The following is a 22,971-nucleotide window of genomic DNA, read 5'->3' on the forward strand; positions in this document are numbered from 1 at the left end:
AATGATAATTAAAATAAACCAAATAAATACATGCCAAATAAAAACAAATAACCAAAATAATAAATGAATAATCAAATAAAAGTATACACAAATTAAATAAATAAACCCCCCCAAAAAAGAATAAATAAACCAAATGAAAACGCATATAATTTTTTTTTAAATAAAATATATATATATACCAAATAAAAATAATAATTCTATCCTAGAAGTATGCTAATCCAGTAGTTTAACTGGTTAGACTGCAGTCTAACTGAAAATACAAAGTAGAAACATCTAATTTAACTATTTCGGCCTTTGGTTATATATTAGGAAAGAATTTTAAAAAGAGACTGAACACTTAATACACATTTGAAAGACTTCGCCGTTTTCACAAATTCGCATTTTTGTAATTTACACGGAGACTATAAGCGTAATCGTCTTCAAAAACCCGTTTTCAAAAGTTTGCATTTTCAGGCCCCGAAACGCCGTTTCTGTGTAATAGAACGGCCAAATTGCATAAAAGGTATTCATATTTTAGTAGAAAACAGTGTCGTGTAAACGGCCCCTAAATCTTGCACAACATCAGTTTCCAGGATCAGATCCATCCCATCAAGCAAACATACATGCGGTGTTCATTTAGATCTCAGTGGAATCAGTCGAGAGCAAAACTCCTGCCTCAGCCAGACAGAAATACGGCTTAATGTATCATACTCTGACAGCGCCAAAATCCTCTGCGTTTAAGACTGCAAAAGCGCTTAATGTTCACCGAAACAGGGAGAGAAAAGGATCCCAGTATTTTTCCTGAACAGGAAAAGGAAGTAAAATAAACGAGTCAAAAAACCGTCTGAGAACTCCTCTGCATTCCTGCGGCCGCTGACTAGATTAAGTGTCAGCTGACATTGAAAATAAATCTCATCTTTTGCAAACACAGTAAATTTGGCTGAAGACGCTGTAATCCCTGTCAGGTGACTCAAGGTTACGGCTTCTCTTACGGAACGACATCAGGTGTAATAAAACACTGCCAGGAGATTCGGTGACAGGGTCAGGATGATATCAACATTTTGGCTTTAGTTAGTATGATACAAATTCTGGAACTTTGGTGTAGATGACAAATTTAAACTTTTAAGGAATAGTTCACCAAACAATGTTCATTGTATGGACACAAATAAATACATAAAAATAAAACAAATTTTAGAAAAATATTATTTTGTGTTCTGCAGAGGAAAGTCTGGAATAATTGAGTGAGAAAATATAATTTTGACTTTTGTATGAATACCCTTTTAAGCAATAAATAACCAGAGAAACGTTATAAATGCCGATAAATAAAATAAAATAAATAAATAATTGGGGAGGAAAACAATAACGATTAACTGCATATCCCTTATGTTCTGTGAGCTTTACAAAAAACATAAAACTAATAATTAATACATTAAATTAAAAATGCAGTACAGTATAAGTTGAGTCAGTAAAATCCTAACTTAATTTATTTAAAGAAATGAATACTTGTATTCATCAAGGATGCATTAAATTGACAGGAGTAATGATGCTGAAAATTCTAAAATAACTTTTTTACATTTTAAAATGAAAAATAAACTTTTTTCTATTTTAATATATTTCACAACATTAGAGTTTCTACTGGATTTTTGATCAAATAAACGCAGCCTTGGATGAGCATAAAAAACAATAATGACAAGTTTGTGCCCTGGACACTAAAAACAAGGCCAGGGCAGAGTCTTGTTCATTAATTTGGCTGAACTACCATTGGCTCTAGTCCAAATAGACACTGAAGCAACACAAACAAACAGCAGTTAGCTTTAACCCCAATAAATGTAAACAACACATACATCAATATTGATTATATGTGAGGCTCATCCTATAAATGCTCGTAATCGATTGGCTGTTGGATCGTAGACGTCATTTAAGCCCTAATCCCCTGTGAAGAACCACAGATGGAGGGTCATGCTGTCACTAGGTCAAATGTTTTTACATTTCAGCACATCAGATAACACCGACGCATGCTGTCAACGTAAGAGCTGGAATGTGCACTGCATTGCTGGATTTAAAAAATAAATAAAAATTAATGTCAGGTTATTTAAAACTCCAGCCCTATTGCAATGCCTTCCTCTATAAACTAGAACAGAGGCAGGTGTAATCTTGTGCCATTCATCTTATTTTGCTGATAACTTTCATACTCAATTTTAATAGACATAAGGTATCAGAAACCCTACTTTAGAAACCCTAACCCTAAGAGCAGTTTCAGCTGGCGAGTCACAAAAACAATGCTTAATGCTATTAACTAGTGGTGGACCAATATGGATTTTGATGGCAGATATCTTAGATGGGCCAATATAAAGCCGATTAGGGTGCAACGGATCACAGAACTCACGGATCGGATCATATTGTGGGTATTGAGTCACGGATCAATACATTTTTCAAATGGGGGGGGGGGCACATATAATTTTAATTTATTATTCAAAGAACACTTTTAAGTACTTCATAACCATAGTCTTTATGAGGACACTTGAAGAGACGGATATTTTGACATAATTTTGTGTGCGTGGCACAGCAATCTAAAAATGCGTCACTCAAGTTAAAAAAAAAAAGTTGAACTTTTAAGCATGTCTAGACCTCGTGCTTTTATTCGTTCCACTGACCTGCATCTCGTGCTTGGCTCATTGTTTTTATACAAGTATTTTTTATCATTTTAAAGGCTATTCACTTGGGTCTATTTTTATCACCACAAAAAAAAAAAATCATCAAAATAATCGACTGATTACTCAATTAACAAAATAATCGTTAATGACAACCCTAGATATCACCTTACACATTTTAAACATAACAAAAACACGTGTAACAATTGCTGAAATAAAAGGCACTGGAAATTTATATGGGAATAAAACTTGATAAATGCATCTCTAAAATAAACAGATTTTTGTATTTTTCACAAAAAATAAATTGTTAAAAAATATGAAAAAAAAGTAAGAATCATGTGAGTTGGAAGCAGAGGATATAGATTAAATAGATGGCAATGTATTTACCTTCACTCCATGGCCCACATCATCCAGTACTGTGAAGTCGATGGGCTTCCTGATGTACCTCACCGGCCGCTCAATGTTGGCAGGAGCGATGATCTTATGAGTCCTTGATGTGTTCTTATTTGTTGTCAGGATGCCAATCTCTCTCCGGGCGACCTTCTCCTTATGGATGTCCACCGTCTGATAAACACACAAGACAAAAACAACATGAAAGATTGACAACAAGGTCCAGAAACCTAGCCTATAATTTGATTACATGCTTGTCATAAAATAAAGCTGTACAGCTTTTTCTACTTTGGTACGCACTACGGAAATCATTTACACTACTGTTCAAATGTTTGGAGTAAATTCATATTTTTATTCAAGAATACATTCAATTGATCAAAAGTGACAGTAAAGACATTTAAAATGTTACAAATAAATACTTTCTAAAGGTACCGCTGTTTCAACAGAATAAGCAGCACAACTGTCAACACTGATAATAATCAGAAATGTTTCCTGAGCAGCAAATCATCATATTAGAATGATTTCTGAAGGATCATGTGACACTAAAGACTGGAGGAATGATGCTGAAAATACAGCTTTGCACCACAGGAATAAATTATATTTAAAACTATTTTCAAATTGAACTTATTTTATAATAAATAAAAATGTTATTTTAAATTGCATTAATATTTCACATTATTGCTGTCTTTACTGTTTTTTTGATTGAATAAATGTAACCTTGTTGAGCAGCATAAGTGAAAAAATTATTACAGACATTGAACTTTTGAATGGTGACGTACATCATTATATAATAAAAAAAATATTTTTTAAAAAGTGAATGAACCATGGTGAATGCTATTCTTCTTCACAGGGGTTTTGGAGACGTGATATGACATGCCAGCCAGTCGGACCGTGTACACAGGGAACAAGTCCATAAGCGTGACATGTGAATGTGAAATTAGGGTGATGATGCTGGGAGCACGAGCAGCTCTACGTGCCGGACACGGAAGGGTTTCTTCAGCGGTGTGATTCACTGCAGTGTATGTACCCTGTTGTGCGAGACATCCTCCAGGTGTTTAAAGGAGCTTGTGAAGAAGTGAAACACTTTTGACCTTAAATAGACACTATAAAAGAGAAAAGTACCCATAACGGTGTATAAAACACCAGGCAGCCTCTGTTTTTCAAACTAATAGGGCACAAAAAAATCACATGCTGTGTCTCAATTTGCCTACTAGTACTACACATTAAAAGTATGCCAGACACACTACAGCGTGATAAAATCATTACTTTAGGTAATACTTTTTCAAATTGGCACGAAAGCTTCAGCGTCTGCAGCCATTTCTTGCCAATTTTCAACATTCAGAAGCATCTTAATCATCTCACAAATACATCATTAGAAAATCCACCAGAAAAGTACATAATCCAGGCTTACTATTCTCAGTGTACAAACGTAAATGCCAAATGTGAATCAGGATGCACTAATGCACTAATTCTAATTTTCCATACAGAGAGTATGAAAATTGGGATCCAAGGAGTATTTCTGTGAATACTTTAAATACTTAAACTAAAGTGATATACTTAAACTCCTTTCAAAACCCTAAAAGAGTGCAACAGTGCCTGCCCCCATTTAATCAGCAGCGCTGGTTCTGGAAGTATTTTTTCCCATTCCTTTCTCCCTTAGGGATTTTAAAACAGTCTTCGTTAAAGCTTTATAAGCCATGTACCAAGCCAACCAGCTCAAGGTGAATCATAACATTACAAAATCTGATTTGAAGCAGAAACATATTTGAAAATCGGACAAAAAAATGCAATGGTTCAAGACTGTGTACTTAACAGCTTTAGTGAGTGAAAAAGAGGACTTGGGAACATAATCGAATAAAAAAATAAAGAAACATAAAATTACTCATTTGAAAATATATAAAAACAATATGTTCAAGCTTACTGCATTACAATATGCAATACAAATATAAGTATTTTGAGAGTGTAGGGAGACTTGATTCAGTGATTCATTGGAGTAGGCGGAGCTTTTTGATTGTGGCAACTCTCTGATTGGTGGAATTTTCTGTACAGCGTCAAGGGCACTGCAGTGTTCCACCATGAATTCCGCTGTTAAACACTATTATTTTAAGAATAAGTTTAAATAATGCAGGCCGACAGTTTCAACAGAAGCAAATTCCATTGATTAACAACCCCGTAGCTCATAGTCTGTCTTTAAAGGTTTAAAAGTTCTTGTTAAAAATCAATTTCCCCATGGAGAAAACAAATGGAGTTTTTACTCATGAAAATGGAGTTTTATTAATTCATGAAACTAACCATTTAATCAATATTTTAAAATGACTGAAATCTTTTAAAAATTCCTTTAAAAGAAAACTTTAGAGGTTACATTAAAATTCTGATTACTTTGAGAAGTATATTTTACTATACAATTTATTTTGGTGATTTGTAGTCAAGACCTATCTGTGTGTATTTGAAAATTTAAATGACACAAAATTGTACCTAATTCAGTGACATTCCACGTTATATAGTAAATTCCATTTTTAGATTGTGCAATTCTGTGTTTTCCACATTGTGGAAGTCCTAAGTCCCTATGTTTTTCTTCACAATTCAGGGATTTTCCATGGACCTACTGACTATTTTCTGACAGACAAATGCTGTCCTAAATAATATACAAAACACACAGACACTGGAAAACGGTTAATGTGATCACGTAGAGCTTTGAGAAGAACATGAGAAAATTCCCTCATAATGAATAGAATGTCATTATATTTTATATTTGATGAATGGCTTAAAATGAATGGCCATGTATATCATGTTTTCAACTCATTCTGACTAACTACAGTTCATCCAAAGGCCAAAATCAGTGGCATAAAAAGCTGACACAATGAATGCTGGGTGTTTATCTGAACGTCTCTGCATCACTTGCACTAGTGCTGAGGTTTCAGTTCCCTATAAAGACTCAACTTTACGGATTCCTCAATTAGGCTTCATGGGCAACAAAGTTTACCAGTAACACACCATACAGCACCAATTAAAATGTTTATTGCCATCTGCTTGATCTAGTCTGTCTCTCGGAGAGGGAACAGCACTCTCTGGCACACGAGAGACTCGAGCAGATGCAGCAGGCCTCCTGTTGGAGATGAAAGGGCAGCAGTGTCTGCAGTGCAGAAACACAGAGGATCCCATTCATTTCTCAAAGGAGTCAGAGCAGCTCCAGCTCCTATTCAACATCAGGAAGAAGGAGTCTTGTGCATTGCAGCCCTTAAAAAACTCTGAGGTTTAAATTCATCTGCTTATTACTTAGTCATCTCAAAAGACACTGGTTCATTACTGGTGTAATACAGGAGCTCTTGATTTACACACACAACTGTGGAAGTCCAACAAAAATCACTTTAAACTAAATTATCCAGTTAACGATATGAATATTTTAGAACTGCCTTAATTCTTCATGGCATAGATTTAACAATGTGTTGGAAACATTCCTCAGATATTTTCGCCCATATTGACAACAGCATCATGCAGTTGCTGCAGATTTGTCGGCTGAACATCCATGATCCATGATCTCGCATTTGACCAAGAGCATCCCAAAGCTGCTCTATTGGATTGAGATCTGGTGACAGTGATGACCATTTGATTATAGTGAACACATTGTCATGTTCAAGAAACCAGCTTGAGAAGATTTGAGCTTTGTGACATGGCGCGTTATCCTGCTGGAAATAGCCATCAGAAGATGTGCACACTGTGGTCATAAAGGGATGGACATGGTTTGCAACAACACTCAGATAGGCTGTGGTATTAAGGAATCCAAAGTGTACCGGGAAAATATCTTCCACACCATTACACCACCATTGAACCGTTGATACAAGGCAGGATGGATCCATGCATTCATGTTCAATTCTGATCCTACCATCTGAATGTCACAGCAGAAAAAGAGACTCATCAGACCAGGCAACGTTTTTCCAATCTTCTATTGTCCAGTTTTGGTGAGCCCCATTTGTACTGTGGCCTTAGTTTCCTGTTCTTGTCTGACAGGAGTGGCACTGGTTGCTGTAGCCCGTCTGCTTCAAGGTTAGACGTGATGAGTGCTCAGAGATGCTCTTCTGAAGACCTTGGTTGTATGAGTGGTTATTTAATTTACTGTTGCCATTCTATAAGCTTGAACCAGTCTGGCCATTATCCTCTGACCTCTGGCACTAACAAGGCATTTTCACCCACAAAACTGCCACTCACTGAATATTTTCTGTTTTTCGGCCCATTCTCTGTAAACCCTAGAGAGGGTTGAGTGCAAAAATCCCCGTAGATCAGCAGTTTCTGAAATACTCAGACCAGCCCGTCTGGCACCAACAACCATGCCACATTCAAAGTCACTTAAATCACAGCTCTTCCCATTCTGATGCTCAGTTTGAACTTCAGCAGATCATATTAACCATGTCTACATGCCTAAAACAACAACTAAAAAAATGTAATGACAATGTTTCAAATATTGTGTTGAAACATTGAATATTGGAAGAAAAATATACATACTGAATTGAGGGCAGTGGTTTATTTCAATGTATCTTTGAAAGGAACTGACTGTCTTCAGAAAAGTTTCAATGGCACTGAACTGGCTTTGTGTACAGCGGCACCCAAAGAAACACTATGTTGTCCCATAAGCACCACCTACTGTCAAAGACTGAATTTGCATTTTCATTCAGTCTGTCTGCTGTTTTGTTTTGTGCAGGTATGTTTAATCTAGCATAATTTCACAAAGCTAAAGTCAGTTTTGCTTTAAATCTTGAAATTAATACAATCTCATTTAAAATACAAACAACTGCTCAAACAACATCTTTGTTAGGGTCGTGATTAAAATGCAGTGGTTGCCTGTAATTTCAAATGTCTACAGATATTTATGTTTAGGCCTGTAATAGAGCAAATAAAATAAATCAGATTTTGACTTTCTCTAAAAATGAAATGCACTAATGGCGAACCAGTGTTAGCTGGCTAAATCAGTGTTAGCCTGCAGGACTTTCTTTCTGCAGCACTAGAATCCATTGTAACAAAAAGACAGATAAGGGATTTTTCAGATGTAAATGTGGATGGACGAAAAATAGATGTAGACTTTACAGAACTGTTGTTCGTGAAATCAGCAGCTCTTTTTTTTGAGTAAACCGAGCTCTACATTGAGCAGTGCAGCTGGAGTTGGGGGAAGTGGGAAGGGAGCACGATCTGACTTCATCTCCTTCCTGAAAGCTGAAAAATAGATGTGCTGAAATGTGCGTTGCATATTGCACAATGTGTGTGGGTCCAACTTTATCAAAGGTCCTCAAAAAACCCAATGACGTGTTCCATTGTTTAGGAATCAAGTATTGAGAGCGTTCTCCTGATTGACAAGAGTTAGGGTTCAACGAAATGCCCGCTTGGTTTCAAACTGGGAGTATTTCAACATCCTATGATGAAGGCCAACCCTGCTGCCAAAACAGTTCAAATGCACACTCCATCACTTTCACATTCATCCCTTGAGCCCTGAATGGCTTTCACACATTTCTAATCAGCATGTGGATCTAACTAATTACAAATCACAGTAGGTCATCTGAGTTTGGCAAGACTGTATCTGCTCTACAGTCTTGTGAAGCCAGACTTATGACAATTGGCATGAAATCTGGTCCACACCGCAGCTTATTCTAGCCAATAACTACTGACTAATATGTAAAACACAGTTGTTGTTGTTTTTTTACTTAGGTTAAGTAAACCACACAGACATTGGCAAATCCAACCGTTCTCCATAGATGCATTCATTGGCCCTCAAACTCAAGCAAAAAATGTGTTGTTCATGCAAACAATATAAATGTAAATTGTATGTTAACTTCAGTGCAACCTGACTCCCGCGCACTGCATATAACCAGTTAATCAGAATGGAGCATTCTGAGTAAGTGCTTTATATTTTCTGTGCAATACGAATCAGACGGTATATGTCTGTAGGTGCGATGTCTGAAGCTGAGCTTATTTTTGCACACACCAGAACAGCAATAGTTTGCTCTAAAAATCTAATCCTGAAGAAATTATTCACCTTTTTCTTTAACAGAATATTTCAGAAATGATATATGTCAAGTTTTAAATACAAGTGGCAAGAATCTCTTTAAACTGTAATGGGCTGCACAATAAAAAATAAAAAAAAGAATTGCAATTTTCTGATAAAATTATGATTGCAATTAAAAAAACTATTCCAGCTTTGTTATTATTATTATTATTATTTTCTAAATAAGTATATAAAAAAATTAAAATATCGGACCGCATGCAATGTTTGGACGAACATTTTACAGAATGTGAAGAGACTTTCAACCAGCATAACAAAAAAAAAATTTCTGGAACAAATACCCTGCCTTTAATATGGTCATGTATATTGTATTTCATATTGCAATTTCGCTTTATAGCAATTAATTGTAAAGCCTTATCATTTTTAATTCACACTGAATATCTAATGTAATGGTATGCCTCGGATCTTGTGTCTTACAACAGGATGTATCAAGATGCATCACAACTCAACATGAAGTGACTTCACACTGAGTTCACAGGAGAATCAAGTGAAAGAGCCTTTACTGTGTTATTAGTCATTTAGTAGATCATTTCCCATTTTAAGAAACTCAAATGTACAATTTCTACAGGGACGGTCCTGGAGCAATGTCTTGCTCAAGAGTCTTTCACCACCCTCAGAAGACGACAAGAGGGCGCTTGCTTTGATCACATTCAAAAACTGCTCGACAGTAAAATAATGGTTCCCGCCAAACTTGCTTCTCTTGCATGTCTGAGGTCAAAGAGGTGTGATCTGTGAGACCTAAATGATCCCCGGTAGGGGGGATCCTACTACAAATAGGGGTATCCCTATTACAAAGTTTTAGCAGTCAATACCAAAATCTAGTCAAATTCTATGATTCTTGATACCTTTTATTCAAAACCACAGCAAAAAGTATTGCATTTAAACTTTTTTATAGATATAAATATTAAAACAATGAAATATAGTCCAAGTATTTTTCAAATAAATAGTACATTAAATAAGTAACTACTGTTAAACTTTTTAGAATCATTTGTAAAATGAACAGACAGTTACAAACAACAGAATAAAGATATTAATTTAGTAAATCAAATGTAAAACAAAACTACTTAACAGTTTTCACTGCACTTTCCCTTTTTATATATAGTTTTAGATAAGTTTAGGTTTAGATATTGCACATTAGTACTTTAATCCTATCATAATATGATAATAAAGTGCAATTATAATAAGCAGCTTCTGTTCAAATAATCATTTAAAACTATTTCTTTGTATGGAAAGTAGTGTGTTAGTTGAGTTACTTTGCATTAAAAAGAGTTGTCTTCTCATCACCATTTGAGTGAGAGCATTGGCTCTCGTAGACAAGCATGTTCAGAGAGAGAGTGAGCAAGCGAGCGAGAGAAGCTGCATGCAAAGATGGTTCAAATGGAAAGTGATGCACTAGGTTTAAATAGTTGCCTGTAAATGACTTGGTTAAAGCACCTCTGAATAATTTGAGTCTGACATTAATAACTCACTAAAAGGAGCAGTCAGACCAAGAGACATGCACGTAGCCATGATATTATTGCATGTACTATTCACAGGAGGACACGTACGCATTCGTGCACAGACAGCCCTTGCGTACCGGATTGTTTCGGAACTTGGTTTTACAGAGGAATCAATGACATATTTTCGTTTACTTTGACAGAAACAATTTTTTTTTTATTATCTACCAATATACCAATTTCTTAGAAATGTACTATTTTGTATTCATGTTGGTTTTGAAAACTTTTATACTATTTTCGAGCAAAGCTTTAATTTAAATGACTAAAAATGTCATGTGGTATAACAATCAAGTCAAAAGTAATGAGACATTTTTGTTAAACCTTGAATATATGCAAGTACACATCTTAATTCTAAAAAAATAAATAAAACATCTATGTAATTTGAAACCAAATAATTGAAAATATATTTAGTTGCATTTTATTTTACAATACATGGACTTAACATGTGCTACTGGTTATTGTAGTTAGTAAACAGCACGTGTACAACAGGACTGTAAAATAAAGTGCAATCTTCAATGTGAAATGTATTTCAGTTTCAAACTAAATTTTGTGAATTTTGTGGAGAAGCAGCAGACAAAAAGAGAGGCTTTGAAACTGGCCAGACAGTTTCACTTCAGCAACTGACAGGAAAAAGAAAAAAGTCATTTCAGCAGTTTAACGATGCGACCCCGGGGTGGCATGGCTTCCGGAAAAGCCAGCTATGCACAAACAGACAGACGTGTTGTGCATATCTGTAGCAACAGTGGCCTGTAGCACACACCCAAAACAACACACACACTTCCACTTTATGTGGTTATGTCAATAGGATTGCCATGCCAGCATTTAATAATAGCGCAAAACCGCATGATTACTTCTGAAATGAGAAACGGACCACACCCTGATGTTCGTGTTACTAGCCAAACTTTTTTGTTTAATTCATTGTAAGAATTAAAGTCCCACAGCAGGCTAAATAGCTTGTGAACCAGCATTCTTAGCACATAACCAATACAATTTAGGAAAAAAAACTAACCACTCATGCAACAGAACATGTGGAACAGCTCTTTGTCGCATATCCGGCGCTAAACGGTAACGCTTGGTGACTAAAAGCAAGGACGCAGCTCTGTTAGTTTGGACTGCAGCTCACTAACAACATTACGAGCACAGCTGAAGGGTAAGGACAGGCGCTCCCTCCACAGATTTACGGGTGTGTTATGCTCCATCTGGCTTTGGCTTCTCTCCGACAGGGTGACCACGAGCATCTGAGAGCAGCTATCTCTGCAGCGAGCCAGATGAATGTTTGCTGTGAGCAATATAAATGAGCTACCTCTTCAAGAGTGAGCCTTTACTTTGCAAAAGTATATAAATGTATTTGGTTGTATATTACACAAAAGACTGCAATTAACCTCATGAGTGACAAAGACACATCTACATACTGTGCAATGTACAATGGGTGCAAAATACACTACAACTCAATGGACAGCTTAATAGAACGGATCAATTGAAAATGGACTCTATATGTGGACTATCTGACTCTAAATTCTCCCAGTACTAAACGAGAAAATACTCAGAGAACAAGGATTTAAGCTTTCCAAACAGTGAGTGAAAACAAGCATAATCTACTGAAACAAATAACATCTCTTTTCACTCCTGTGTGAAGCATAAGGTTTATATACCCAGATTAGAAACAATAAAGTGAATAACATAAGTGAAGTTGAGGAATCGACAGAGGGTAGTTCACATCCCTTCAACTGAGCACTAAAATTATACTGTGCCCTCAATGACTCTCTCTTCTTCTACTTGTCTACTTCTTGTACTCTTCTTCAAATTGCGTTGGGAGGCTTTCACTCTAGAATCAAAACACTGTAGGTCAACATCAGGTTACGAGGAGAGTCTAAACAGCACCCTAATGCAAGGAACTTGTTTGTGCTTCTTCTTTGCCAAATAGATTGAAGTCTTCACACTGGGAAACGCATTGGAGAGTTGTTGAGCTGCTCTCTGTATCTCTAGCGATTCTGAAGAGGAATAAGAAGTTTCAGAGACTTGCAGGTTGTGTGGGAAGCATGGAGTTGGGAAAGGTTATACGATTGAAGAAACCCCTGCCCCCTTATGTAACCTACTTAATTGTCACAATTCACTCATAATCTCATTCCCAAGTGAAACATTTTGGCCAAACTTTATTGTCAGGAAACAGAGGGAGAGCAGGTCTTCCCTACAATCTCATCTCTGGAACTCCATTTCCTGTTTGGATGAAGCTCATCTGCCAAGAGCACACTCAGCCAGACAGTCAGGAGGGATGAAGACAGAGAGATCCCAAAAGAATTTGTAGTTAATCTTGCTAACTCAAAGTGGGGGGCTAAGTATTTACACTTGTAACAACCAAGTATGCAGAACTTCCCAGCGGGGGCATTCTGCAGCCAAGTGCCATACACTATAAACTTGCACTTTGGTGATAATGATTAGAGATGCATCACAAAACAGAGCTTTTAGCTTATTAGAGGCTATGAACATGTTTGAGGAATGCACAAACTTTGCTGCATTGCAGACAACTCAGAACTTTGAATTCTTACTTGAAAATACTCAATGACAGACATATTTTTGACAGACTTGTAAAGTCTTGTAAAAGGATGGATCAATCAAACCCAACTTTAATGAAAAACGGGAGATGGTAAGTCCTGCAGATGTTTGCATGACTAATTCAAAACCAGGCTTCATTCACCCCAAAGGAAAACATATTTACTCTGTCTGAATCATTCATACTCTCCTTATTAGGGTGGTCCTTATCAAGTCCAATTTTTTTTTTGTTGCAAAATGTTAGAGTCTTAACCTTTTAAACTGTTCCTTTTAACTTCAAAATTAGAAATATGGAAAAATGTTGACAAAAAAATGATATTGGTAGCTCAATCATGTGGAAGATTGCCTATGTTAAGCTGTGCGGCGTTATTGTGATATGCAAGTAATATTAAAAGTTGCTGCAAATGAACTACATTTTATTGAAATCAGAGCAATACTGACATGACAACAATGACAACAATCTCAAAAAAGCACAAAGTTTTCAACAATCCCTCATTTCTGATGCTCAGCAGCCAGTGTTGACTTTTTGCAGTCTGGATAGATCTGTCGGTGATCTTCCACCACATGAAGGAGAAACTGCAATTGTTCTTCAGAGTGTGTGAGATAGCCATTGTATTCTTGAATCAGAGCCACTCCTCTCTCGGCGTGATCATTGACTACTTTCATTGCATGGTTGCCTGTGCCTCCTGATAATCTGCTTGATTCGGCCAAAGTTCCGGGTCAATTTCAAGGAACGTAATGTAATTTTTTAAACCAAAAAATGTGCTCTAAACCCAAACAATAACCAAGGTGATCATCAATAGAAATATGCATTGATTCCACCAGGAAAGGTAAATCTGCTAAACCGGATTAATTTGGATTTAGTTTCTACAATAAGTAAACTGAGATATGCATCTAAAATACATATTTAGGAATATATGGTGCATTAGATGCTTTTATGGAGATTTTTTTGGAATTTTACTAGCCAGGTACAATATCAAATCAAATGATCTGTTTTTATGAAAATCATCAAAATCTCAGAAAGTTTAAAGCTATTGAGCTACCAGTAATTATTATGTTACTGCCATAAAAATTGGCATGCTGTATTTTCTTATATAAAGGAACAATTTGAAGGGTTAAGAGCATGACAATTGGATACTTTAAAAATAAGGACCACCCTACTCCTTATGTCTCTGTCTTAACTTGGCCTCCATCTTCTGTTCTCAGTCTTGACTCAACCTACTCTTGATGTTTGTCCTTGGACTCAACTAAGTTGGTCAGGAACACAGCATGACGAAACAGCAGTCGCTGTTTTACAGCTCCATGAACCAAAACAATGAGCTTATGCTGCGTTCATGCCATCGTAACTGTAATTACGAGATGAGAACCAGTGACATTCTATCAGGAGCTGTTCACGTCCTCAGTCTCGAATTTATGTGTTTCTATGTCAACACTATCAATGCCAAAATGAATCTGCAGCAGTCAGGTGATACAAATCCGAGCTCTGTAAGTTGCTTACGTTCATTATTATTGAAATGTTATGTGCTTTGAGACATGGGGTCATTTAACGCCATCTCGTCTCGTGACGCTTTGCAGACTCTGCTGTGTGTTCATATGTTTTGAAGGAGGCGTGGCTTTAGAGACCGGTGAAGGGAGGGTGGAATCTCATGCTTTCAAAGCTAGTTTGCTTTGTTAGCCTCTCTGAAATTAGATAATAGGAGATCAGTCATGGGGTAACCATGAAACCATTTCTAAGCATGCTGCTTCAGAACTCCACTCAGAGCTGCCTTTAATTAGTCATCTCTGTAGTTCCTCAGATGCAACAGGCAAACACAGATTTACTTGCAGCTATGAAGAGAGAGAAAAGCAAAACGAGACTCCTAGTGTGTTGCCAACTCTTTAGCTGGCCAGACAAAGCGCGGACTGTTCACAGTCTCTTAGCAGCCACTTCATGCACTGGTCTAGGTAGCAGCACTTCAGCCTCCCACGCTCAGGGTCAGTGCCGGCTCCAACAAGACAGATTCGTGATAACACAACTCAGAACATTCCGTGTAGAGCTGCGATGAAAACAATGAACTCCAGACCTGGCATGCTGGCCCATTAGTCTGGTGCACTGATGTTCTAATTTAATTTGGCCACATGCTGGCAGTGCGGTCCGTCTAATCGGCAGCCAGAGGAAGAGGAAAGAGTGAGAAATGCTGTAAAGACGGGAACATCCTCTGTCAGCAAAGCTCTAGGTGTGCCTCAGCTGAGAGATTAGAGCCACTTTATAGCCATTAGTCACCTTCCAGTAGAACAGCGCAGTCATGTCTGATCCGTGGCAATCAGCACTGAGGCTACAGGGTTACGGTTTGTTTATGGAACAGTTTCCAGAGTTGAATGACCAGTGTCAGTTTGTCTAAAATATAGGAGAGAGTATCTTTAAACACTATACAATTAAATTCCTTTCAGTCAAATGCAAAATGCAGGGACTGCAATGAGTTCTGACTGAAGTTGGGTCTCTATGACAGGGGTGTCCAATTCTGCTCCTGGAGGGCCACTGTCCTGCAGAGTTTAGCTCCAACACACCTGCCTGGAAGTTTCTAGTGATCCTGAAGACCTAGATTAGCGGGTTCAGGTGTGTTTAATTAAACTCTGAGGGTAGCTCTCCAGGAACAGGATTTGACTCTACTGAACTATGATGTTGACAGGTTTTGAGCTGCACATGAGCTGCCACTCATTGTTGATGTAGTGTGCAGTTGTAATGGACAATGTCACAAAAACCCTGATTGACTTAGAAATTCATCATGCTCTTTCCAAACTTTGTGAAAGTTTAGATACTTGAGTTTTTTTTTTGTGTGTCTGGGATTGACAGCAAGCAAAGCATACCATACCATTATATCTGTGAGCGATTCAGAATTGTGATGCATCACTGAATAAGTTTTCCCCCACCTTTAGTACAACAAGCTACAACAGAAAGCTTGCTCACAGACAGCACCCTGTTTTCAACATAACTGTCCTATTATTCTCATCTCCATCTTTGGAGAGAATCATGATTGACACTGTAAGTGGAGGGTGTGTGTGAAGAGCTGGACGTGAGAACAGGCCTCTGTTGACCATCTAAATAAGTCTGTCTTACAGCCGTTCATAAAGCCCACTGTGATTCCCAGACACGCATATGAATGGAGACGAGACCTGAGAATAGTCCACTGTAAGCCAACTAAACCCAACAACATCTGCAGATTAAAGTTCTAATGTGACTGGCAGATTATATCAATCTAATCATTCTGGTTTTAGCACTTCACTGTGGGCAGTGTTTGTGCTTGAGGGTGAGAAAAACAGAATTGGTGTTTGTCACATAAGAGATCAAATTTTAAGAATCTTCAGATGGTTGAAGGTCTTGTTGACACTGTCATAGGAAGCTGAACCTCCCCATAGTTCTGAGTGATGAGGACAAAAATTGATAAAAACTTTGATAAGCTCTTTTCAAAAGCCTAATGAGCTGCCTTCTTAAACAGCACCAAAGCTGCTGCAACCAGTGAGCAGAATATGTATTCAATTCAATACCAGAAAGTATTGTAATGAGCTCAGTGAAAAAACGAAACATTTAGTCACTCAGCAGAAAAAAAATAAATAATTAAAACATGGACTATTTTACCCGATTTTTGAGTGTTTTATGTACTTTTATATTTATTACAGCAGCAAGCTGTTAGCTTAGCAACATGCTAACTTCAGATTCTTATTGAAATTAATAGTAAGTCAAGTTGTTATCTATGAAGAGCATTCTAAATAAGTCATTTTTGAGATTATATAAAGGTTAGGACCATACAAGATCATAATGCAGTTCACTATGTTTTGGAACAGAGATAAAGTCCTAAGCTTAATGATGAATCAGTGTGATTCTCTAGTCCTGATGAATGTAACTGATCATTCAAACCATTCAAAATAATATATAATGCAATGATCTGAATAAACACACTTCTCCTAAAGAAAAGTTATAAAAATTATATTCACATTCCTAAGTAGGGATTGGCTGTATGATGAAAATCTTATATGACGGTATAACAATATCATATAAGGAAGACTACGTTGTTCTAAATATCAACATGGCTTGTCTTATGGCCATAGGTTGCAGAGTTTTTTTTTTATTGGCAGCAGAAACTAGTGGGTTTGACTGAAGCCAGTCATGACTTCAGCAAATAACAGCACCATATGGAAGTGGGATGAGATTTACACAAGGACTCCGTGGGAGAGTTTTACGTCTCCATGATGACTGCATAGAGACGCATTCAAGAAGAAGAAAGAGAAACGGGGGGCAGAAGAGGTGAACAGAAAACAGATATTAACTAGTCAGTCACTGTGAGAGACAGACAAATGCTAAATGAAAACTCTAGACAGACAAGGACAAAGCAAGGGAAATGAGATTGAGAGAAAGATATATTAAAAATGAACATTTCTGACCTGAGATATGTGGTTAATGGAGGACTCCATCCTGCGCAGCTGTGAGGCCTGGATATCCAACAACTGCAGGACATTGTTGGCTAAGGCATTGATTTGATAGGCCACGCTCGCCAGGGACTGGGTGGTGTAGGCTTTGGTCTCCTCCAAGGCTTTCCTCTTATCCTGTGCCTGTAGGTCAAGGTCAGAAAAACATTTTACTTCACATTTTCACAAAAAACAGCAATCGCTTCAATCTATACACAGTCTCAGCCTCAGAGAGCACACCCACGGATCGTCTGATATACAGCATGCTGCAAAAAAAAAAAACTGGCTAAAAGCATCCATTCCAATCTGACTGCCAGGTTGCCATGTAACTTCTGGAAGACTGCACAAGTTTTAAATCATTTTGAGGAAAACAAAGTCACATTTACAAGGTACCGGGATGCTTTAGTAGGCAAAGTAAATCACTGGATTTGATAAAGTTTGCAATGTATCAAAGCTTCATTTGAGTTTGCTGAGGTAGTTAGCGAGCAAACCCATTGTAAGTGTACCCAATGCTACAGTATTGTCTAGATAAACTACTGCTTTGTAAAGTGGTCTGTTGTGGTGGTATCTTTCATTTCCAGGTGGGTGATTCTTGGATATTGTAATGTGGAATTTTTACAGATTCACAATTTGCAACAATCCAGTGGTTCTCAACTAGAAGGTTGGGGCCCAATAGGGGCCTTCGATTATATTGTGGACAGTGGAGGGGCTTGTAGTCAAAAAGGATGAGAACCAAAAACAAATAGCATAACATCACATATTTCTAAAAGTTAATAAATGAAATTAAACACTGAAAATAAATGGTTACAATTGAGATTGCAAAAAAACTAGACATAATTTCATGAATATTGTTATAACATTAATAATATTAATATAATAAAATAATAATATTGTATGTTTTTATATATTGTAATTAAAATGCATTTAGTATTCTGTCCAAAGCTGTAAACAACACATTTTCTCGTATCTTTGTTCTTTATATGGGATCTCTCTTTATATCAGACAATTCAACATAAAAATAAATGGTATTGGAAAATATATATACAGTGAGGAAAATAAGTATTTGAACACCCTGCTATTTTGCAAGTTCTCCCACTTGGAAATCACTGTGAGAGACATAATCTAAAAAAAAAAAATCCAGAAATCACAATATATGATTTTTTAACTATTTATTTGTATGATACAGCTGCAAATAAGTATTTGAACACCTGTCTATCAGCTAGAATTCTGACCCTCAAAGACCTGTTAGTCTGCCTTTAAAATGTCCACCTCCACTCCATTTATTATCCTAAATTAGATGCACCTGTTTGAGGTCGTTAGCTGCATAAAGACACCTGTCCACCCCATACAATCAGTAAGAATCCAACTACTAACATGGCCAAGACCAAAGAGCTGTCCAAAGACACTAGAGACAAAATTGTACACCTCCACAAGGCTGGAAAGGGCTACGGGGAAATTGCCAAGCAGCTTGGTGAAAAAAGGTCCACTGTTGGATCAATCATTAGAAAATGGAAGAAGCTAAACATGACTGTCAATCTCCCTCGGACTGGGGCTCCATGCAAGATCTCACCTCATGGGGTCTCAATGATCCTAAGAAAGGTGAGAAATCAGCCCAGAACTACACGGGAGGAGCTGGTCAATGACCTGAAAAGGGCTGGGACCACCGTTTCCAAGGTTACTGTTGGTAATACACTAAGACGTCATGGTTTGAAATCATGCATGGCACGGAAGGTTCCCCTGCTTAAACCAGCACATGTCAAGGCCCGTCTTAAGTTTGCCAATGACCATTTGGATGATCCAGAGGAGTCATGGGAGAAAGTCATGTGGTCAGATGAGACCAAAATAGAACTTTTTGGTCATAATTCCACTAAACGTGTTTGGAGGAAGAAGAATGATGAGTACCATCCCAAGAACACCATCCCTACTGTGAAGCATGGGGGTGGTAGCATCATGCTTTGGGGGTGTTTTTCTGCACATGGGACAGGGCGACTGCACTGTATTAAGGAGAGGATGACCGGGGCCATGTATTGCGAGATTTTGAGGAACAACCTCCTTCCCTCAGTTAGAGCATTGAAGATGGGTCGAGGCTGGGTCTTCCAACATGACAATGACCCAAAGCACACAGCCAGGATAACCAAGGAGTGGCTCTTTAAGAAGCATATCAAGGTTCTGGCGTGGCCTAGCCAGTCTCCAGACCTAAACCCAATAGAGAATCTTTGGAGGGAGCTCAAACTCCGTGTTTCTCAGCGACAGCCCAGAAACCTGACTGATCTAGAGAAGATCTGTGTGGAGGAGTGGGCCAAAATCCCTCCTGCAGTGTGTGCAAACCTGGTGAAAAACTACAGGAAACGTTTGACCTCTGTAATTGCAAACAAAGGCTACTGTACCAAATATTAACATTGATTTTCTCAGGTGTTGTTCAAATACTTATTTGCAGCTGTATCATACAAATAAATAGTAAAATCATACATTGTGATTTCTGGATTTTTTTTTTTAGATTATGTCTCTCACAGTGGACATGCACCTACGATGACAATTTCAGACCCCTCCATGATTTCTAAGTAGGAGAACTTGCAAAATAGCAGGGTGTTCAAATACTTATTTTCCTCACTGTATATATATATATATATATATATATATATATATATATATATATATATATATATATATATATATATATATATATATATACACTTGTCTTAACTTTCACCTATATCACGTATGCTAGCCTAAAAAGAACTCGAAACCTGTTGTGAAACTAAGAATAGAATAACAGAATCTGCCTCAAACGCAACCGCACAGAACCGAAACTCAGTTTTTAAATGTGGTATTTTCTCAGTTCTCGAATTGGCCTACCTCTGTGGTAAACCATGATCTCACTAAGGTAAACTATCACTCATGCAAGGCCTTCTGTGAAAGGACTTCAAAACCTGACACACATGCAGATAAAACATCACCAAACACCTGCAGTGAGTGAGGAGGGATTTCGATAATGAAAGTTTGTTTGTACTTTTAAAAAGTTACTGTCCTTACCAGTGCCCGAATTTGTGTACACGATATACTATACGATACGATACTATACGATATACTGATTGAGACGCACCCTCTGTCTGTATTAAATACATGAACATACACTAAAAGACATTTACACATGGGGACTACAGCTCTGCATTCTCCATTGTAAATTATGTGGTGAAGGTATGCAATAATATTGTTTTACAGATGTTCCACTGAAAAATGGAACAGAGCTGTTCTTAAGTCAAAAGTTATGCTATTTTTAGCAAGGGTTTGGCAAGAGCAATGGACATTGTTACACTAGAGATGCACTTCCCAGAGTCTTGCTTTAAGAACCATAGAATTCACACATACTGGAAGGGTTGAAAATAAGTGCGTCTCCATCTAGCCACACAGTAGTTCAGGGTGCTCACTGAAAACCAGCTCAAAGCTTAACATTTTAAACCCTGTCCACATGTCATAAGATTCAGACTTCATTTTAATGGTGCTGAACAAGATGTGCAAATAGGATCCAACATTCTCCACAGACAACTTAAAAAGGATTGAAAGTGCCATAAAGGCAGCTTGTAATCTCATATCTCTTAAACAGAACATTTGGGCCATTTCCAGTCTGGATGTACGGTACTGTTATCAGAATCTGTTGTTATTCTGCTTTATGGCTGTTCTGTTGATTGAATTTTACCTTTGGTGCGTCTGTAAATCTCATAGTTCACATCCGGCTAACAGAAATGTACATAAGTATGGCAGATACTAGGGACAGGACTAGGGAATTTCTATAGTTTGAAGAAAATGTCAGTGGTGCTTGCCCATGCAAAAGTTGGCATGCTAACAGTGACTGTGCCTCATTAATGAATTCAAAAATACATTAAACATACAAATGTCTAAATTAAAATTAATTTTTATATTTTTGAAGGCCTGAAGTCAAGACTATAAAACTGTTATATAATAATGAAGAAACAGAAAGAGGGTCAAGGTAAATAAGCTTCTTAAAATTATCTTGTAATCGGTTTTAACTCAGGTTGCAAAATGTGGTGTGACACCCCCCATACCTTAGAAAATATGTTTTTTCGATTTGAATATATTTCAAAACGTTATTTATTCCTGTGATGCACACAGTGCTGGGAGATATAGGCAAAAAAAACAAAAAAACAACAAAAAAAACAGACCTGATCACCCAGACAGTGTTTATTCTGAGATAACAATTGGCTGGATGTACATTATCCCTTACTTATTTGTTGACGCAACGGTCACCTTCCTGATCAGGCCAGAGCTGCATCATGAAACTTAATCATTTGCACATTTTTAATCCTTGCCAATTTATATATTTAAGCGCAAGATGACGCAAAAGAGAACTCAATTTAATAATGTGACAAGTTCTGTTTGCACACACATCCGAAGTGCTTGCCCAGAAATCTGCTTCTCGAACATTGTGTGGAATGCTGAATTGAGCTCTTTCACGTCTTCTTGCGCTTGAATGGACATATTCACACAAAATGACGTCAAACAATGCCGCCTCTGTGAGTATCCTAATAAACAGTCTGTAATATCTTAAGTGAACATAAACAGTTAAGACATAAAACACATGTGAAACATTATAGGGTTAGTTCACCCAAAAATGAAAATTCTGTCAGTAATTACTCACCCTCATGTTGTTCCAACCATGCAAGTCTTTCGCTCATCTTCGGAACACAAATTAAGATATTTTTGATGAAATCTGAGAGCTGTCTCACTCCTCCATAGGCTTTCAGAGGGACCGAAACTCGTCGGCCCAGAAAAGTTATTAAAAACATCGTTAAAATAGTCCAAGTGACTACAGTGGCTCTACATTACGTTTATCATGCGACGACAATACTTTTTGTGCGGAAAAACAACAAAAATAACGACTTTATCCAACTATTAGTGTTCTTCAATGTGGGCCTCTGACGAGAGTTCACGGGAGCGCCACGACGCATGCGCGAGAACTGAGATTACGGCCTTCTTCTTCTATTGTTACTGGCTGCTCACTCCTTAGGAGTATTACCGCCATTTACTGTACAAGATCATAGATATCATATAATAATATGATATCTATGTACAAGATGACGTCCCGACATTGCCGGAAGCGCAAAACGGTCTGTTTATAAGCAGAGGAAGACGCACGCTGTAGGACGAAGAAGAAGAAGAAGAACGCCGTAATCTCAGTTCTGGCGCATGCGTCGTGGCGCTCCCGTGAACTCTCGTCAGAGGCCCACATTGAAGAACACTAATAGTTGGATAAAGTCATTATTTTTGTTGTTTTTCCGCACAAAAAGTATTGTCGTCGCATGATAAACTTAATGTAGAGCCACTGTAGTCACTTGGACTATTTTAACGATGTTTTTAATAACTTTTCTGGGCTGACGAGTTTCGGTCCCTCTGA

General features: G+C 37.5%; 2 protein-coding genes across 11 annotated transcripts in view; both read right to left on the reverse strand.

The window, feature by feature from the left end:
- The window catches only part of LOC307153982 (macrophage mannose receptor 1-like), an 86,528-nt gene extending 64,250 nt beyond the window's left edge, over positions 1 to 22,278 (reverse strand). Inside the window, exon 1 of the mRNA XM_079863839.1 lies at positions 22,216 to 22,278. The gene's annotated coding sequence lies outside the window, so the exon portion shown is untranslated. The remainder of the gene's footprint in view (positions 1 to 22,215) is intronic.
- The window catches only part of abi1a (abl-interactor 1a), a 71,774-nt gene that overhangs the window by 35,773 nt on the left and 13,030 nt on the right, over positions 1 to 22,971 (reverse strand). For all 10 annotated transcript variants that reach the window (XM_079863866.1, XM_079863874.1, XM_079863873.1 and 7 more), the window contains exons 2-3: positions 17,535 to 17,702; positions 3,018 to 3,194 (exon numbers count right to left, since the gene is read on the reverse strand). In XM_079863866.1, the coding sequence (XP_079719992.1) occupies positions 3,018 to 3,194; positions 17,535 to 17,702 (345 nt within the window). The remainder of the gene's footprint in view (positions 1 to 3,017; positions 3,195 to 17,534; positions 17,703 to 22,971) is intronic.

The sequence above is a fragment of the Squalius cephalus genome (genome assembly GCF_949319135.1).
Source record: "Squalius cephalus genome assembly, chromosome: 25".
In the NCBI taxonomy this organism is placed as follows: Eukaryota; Metazoa; Chordata; class Actinopteri; order Cypriniformes; family Leuciscidae; genus Squalius; species Squalius cephalus.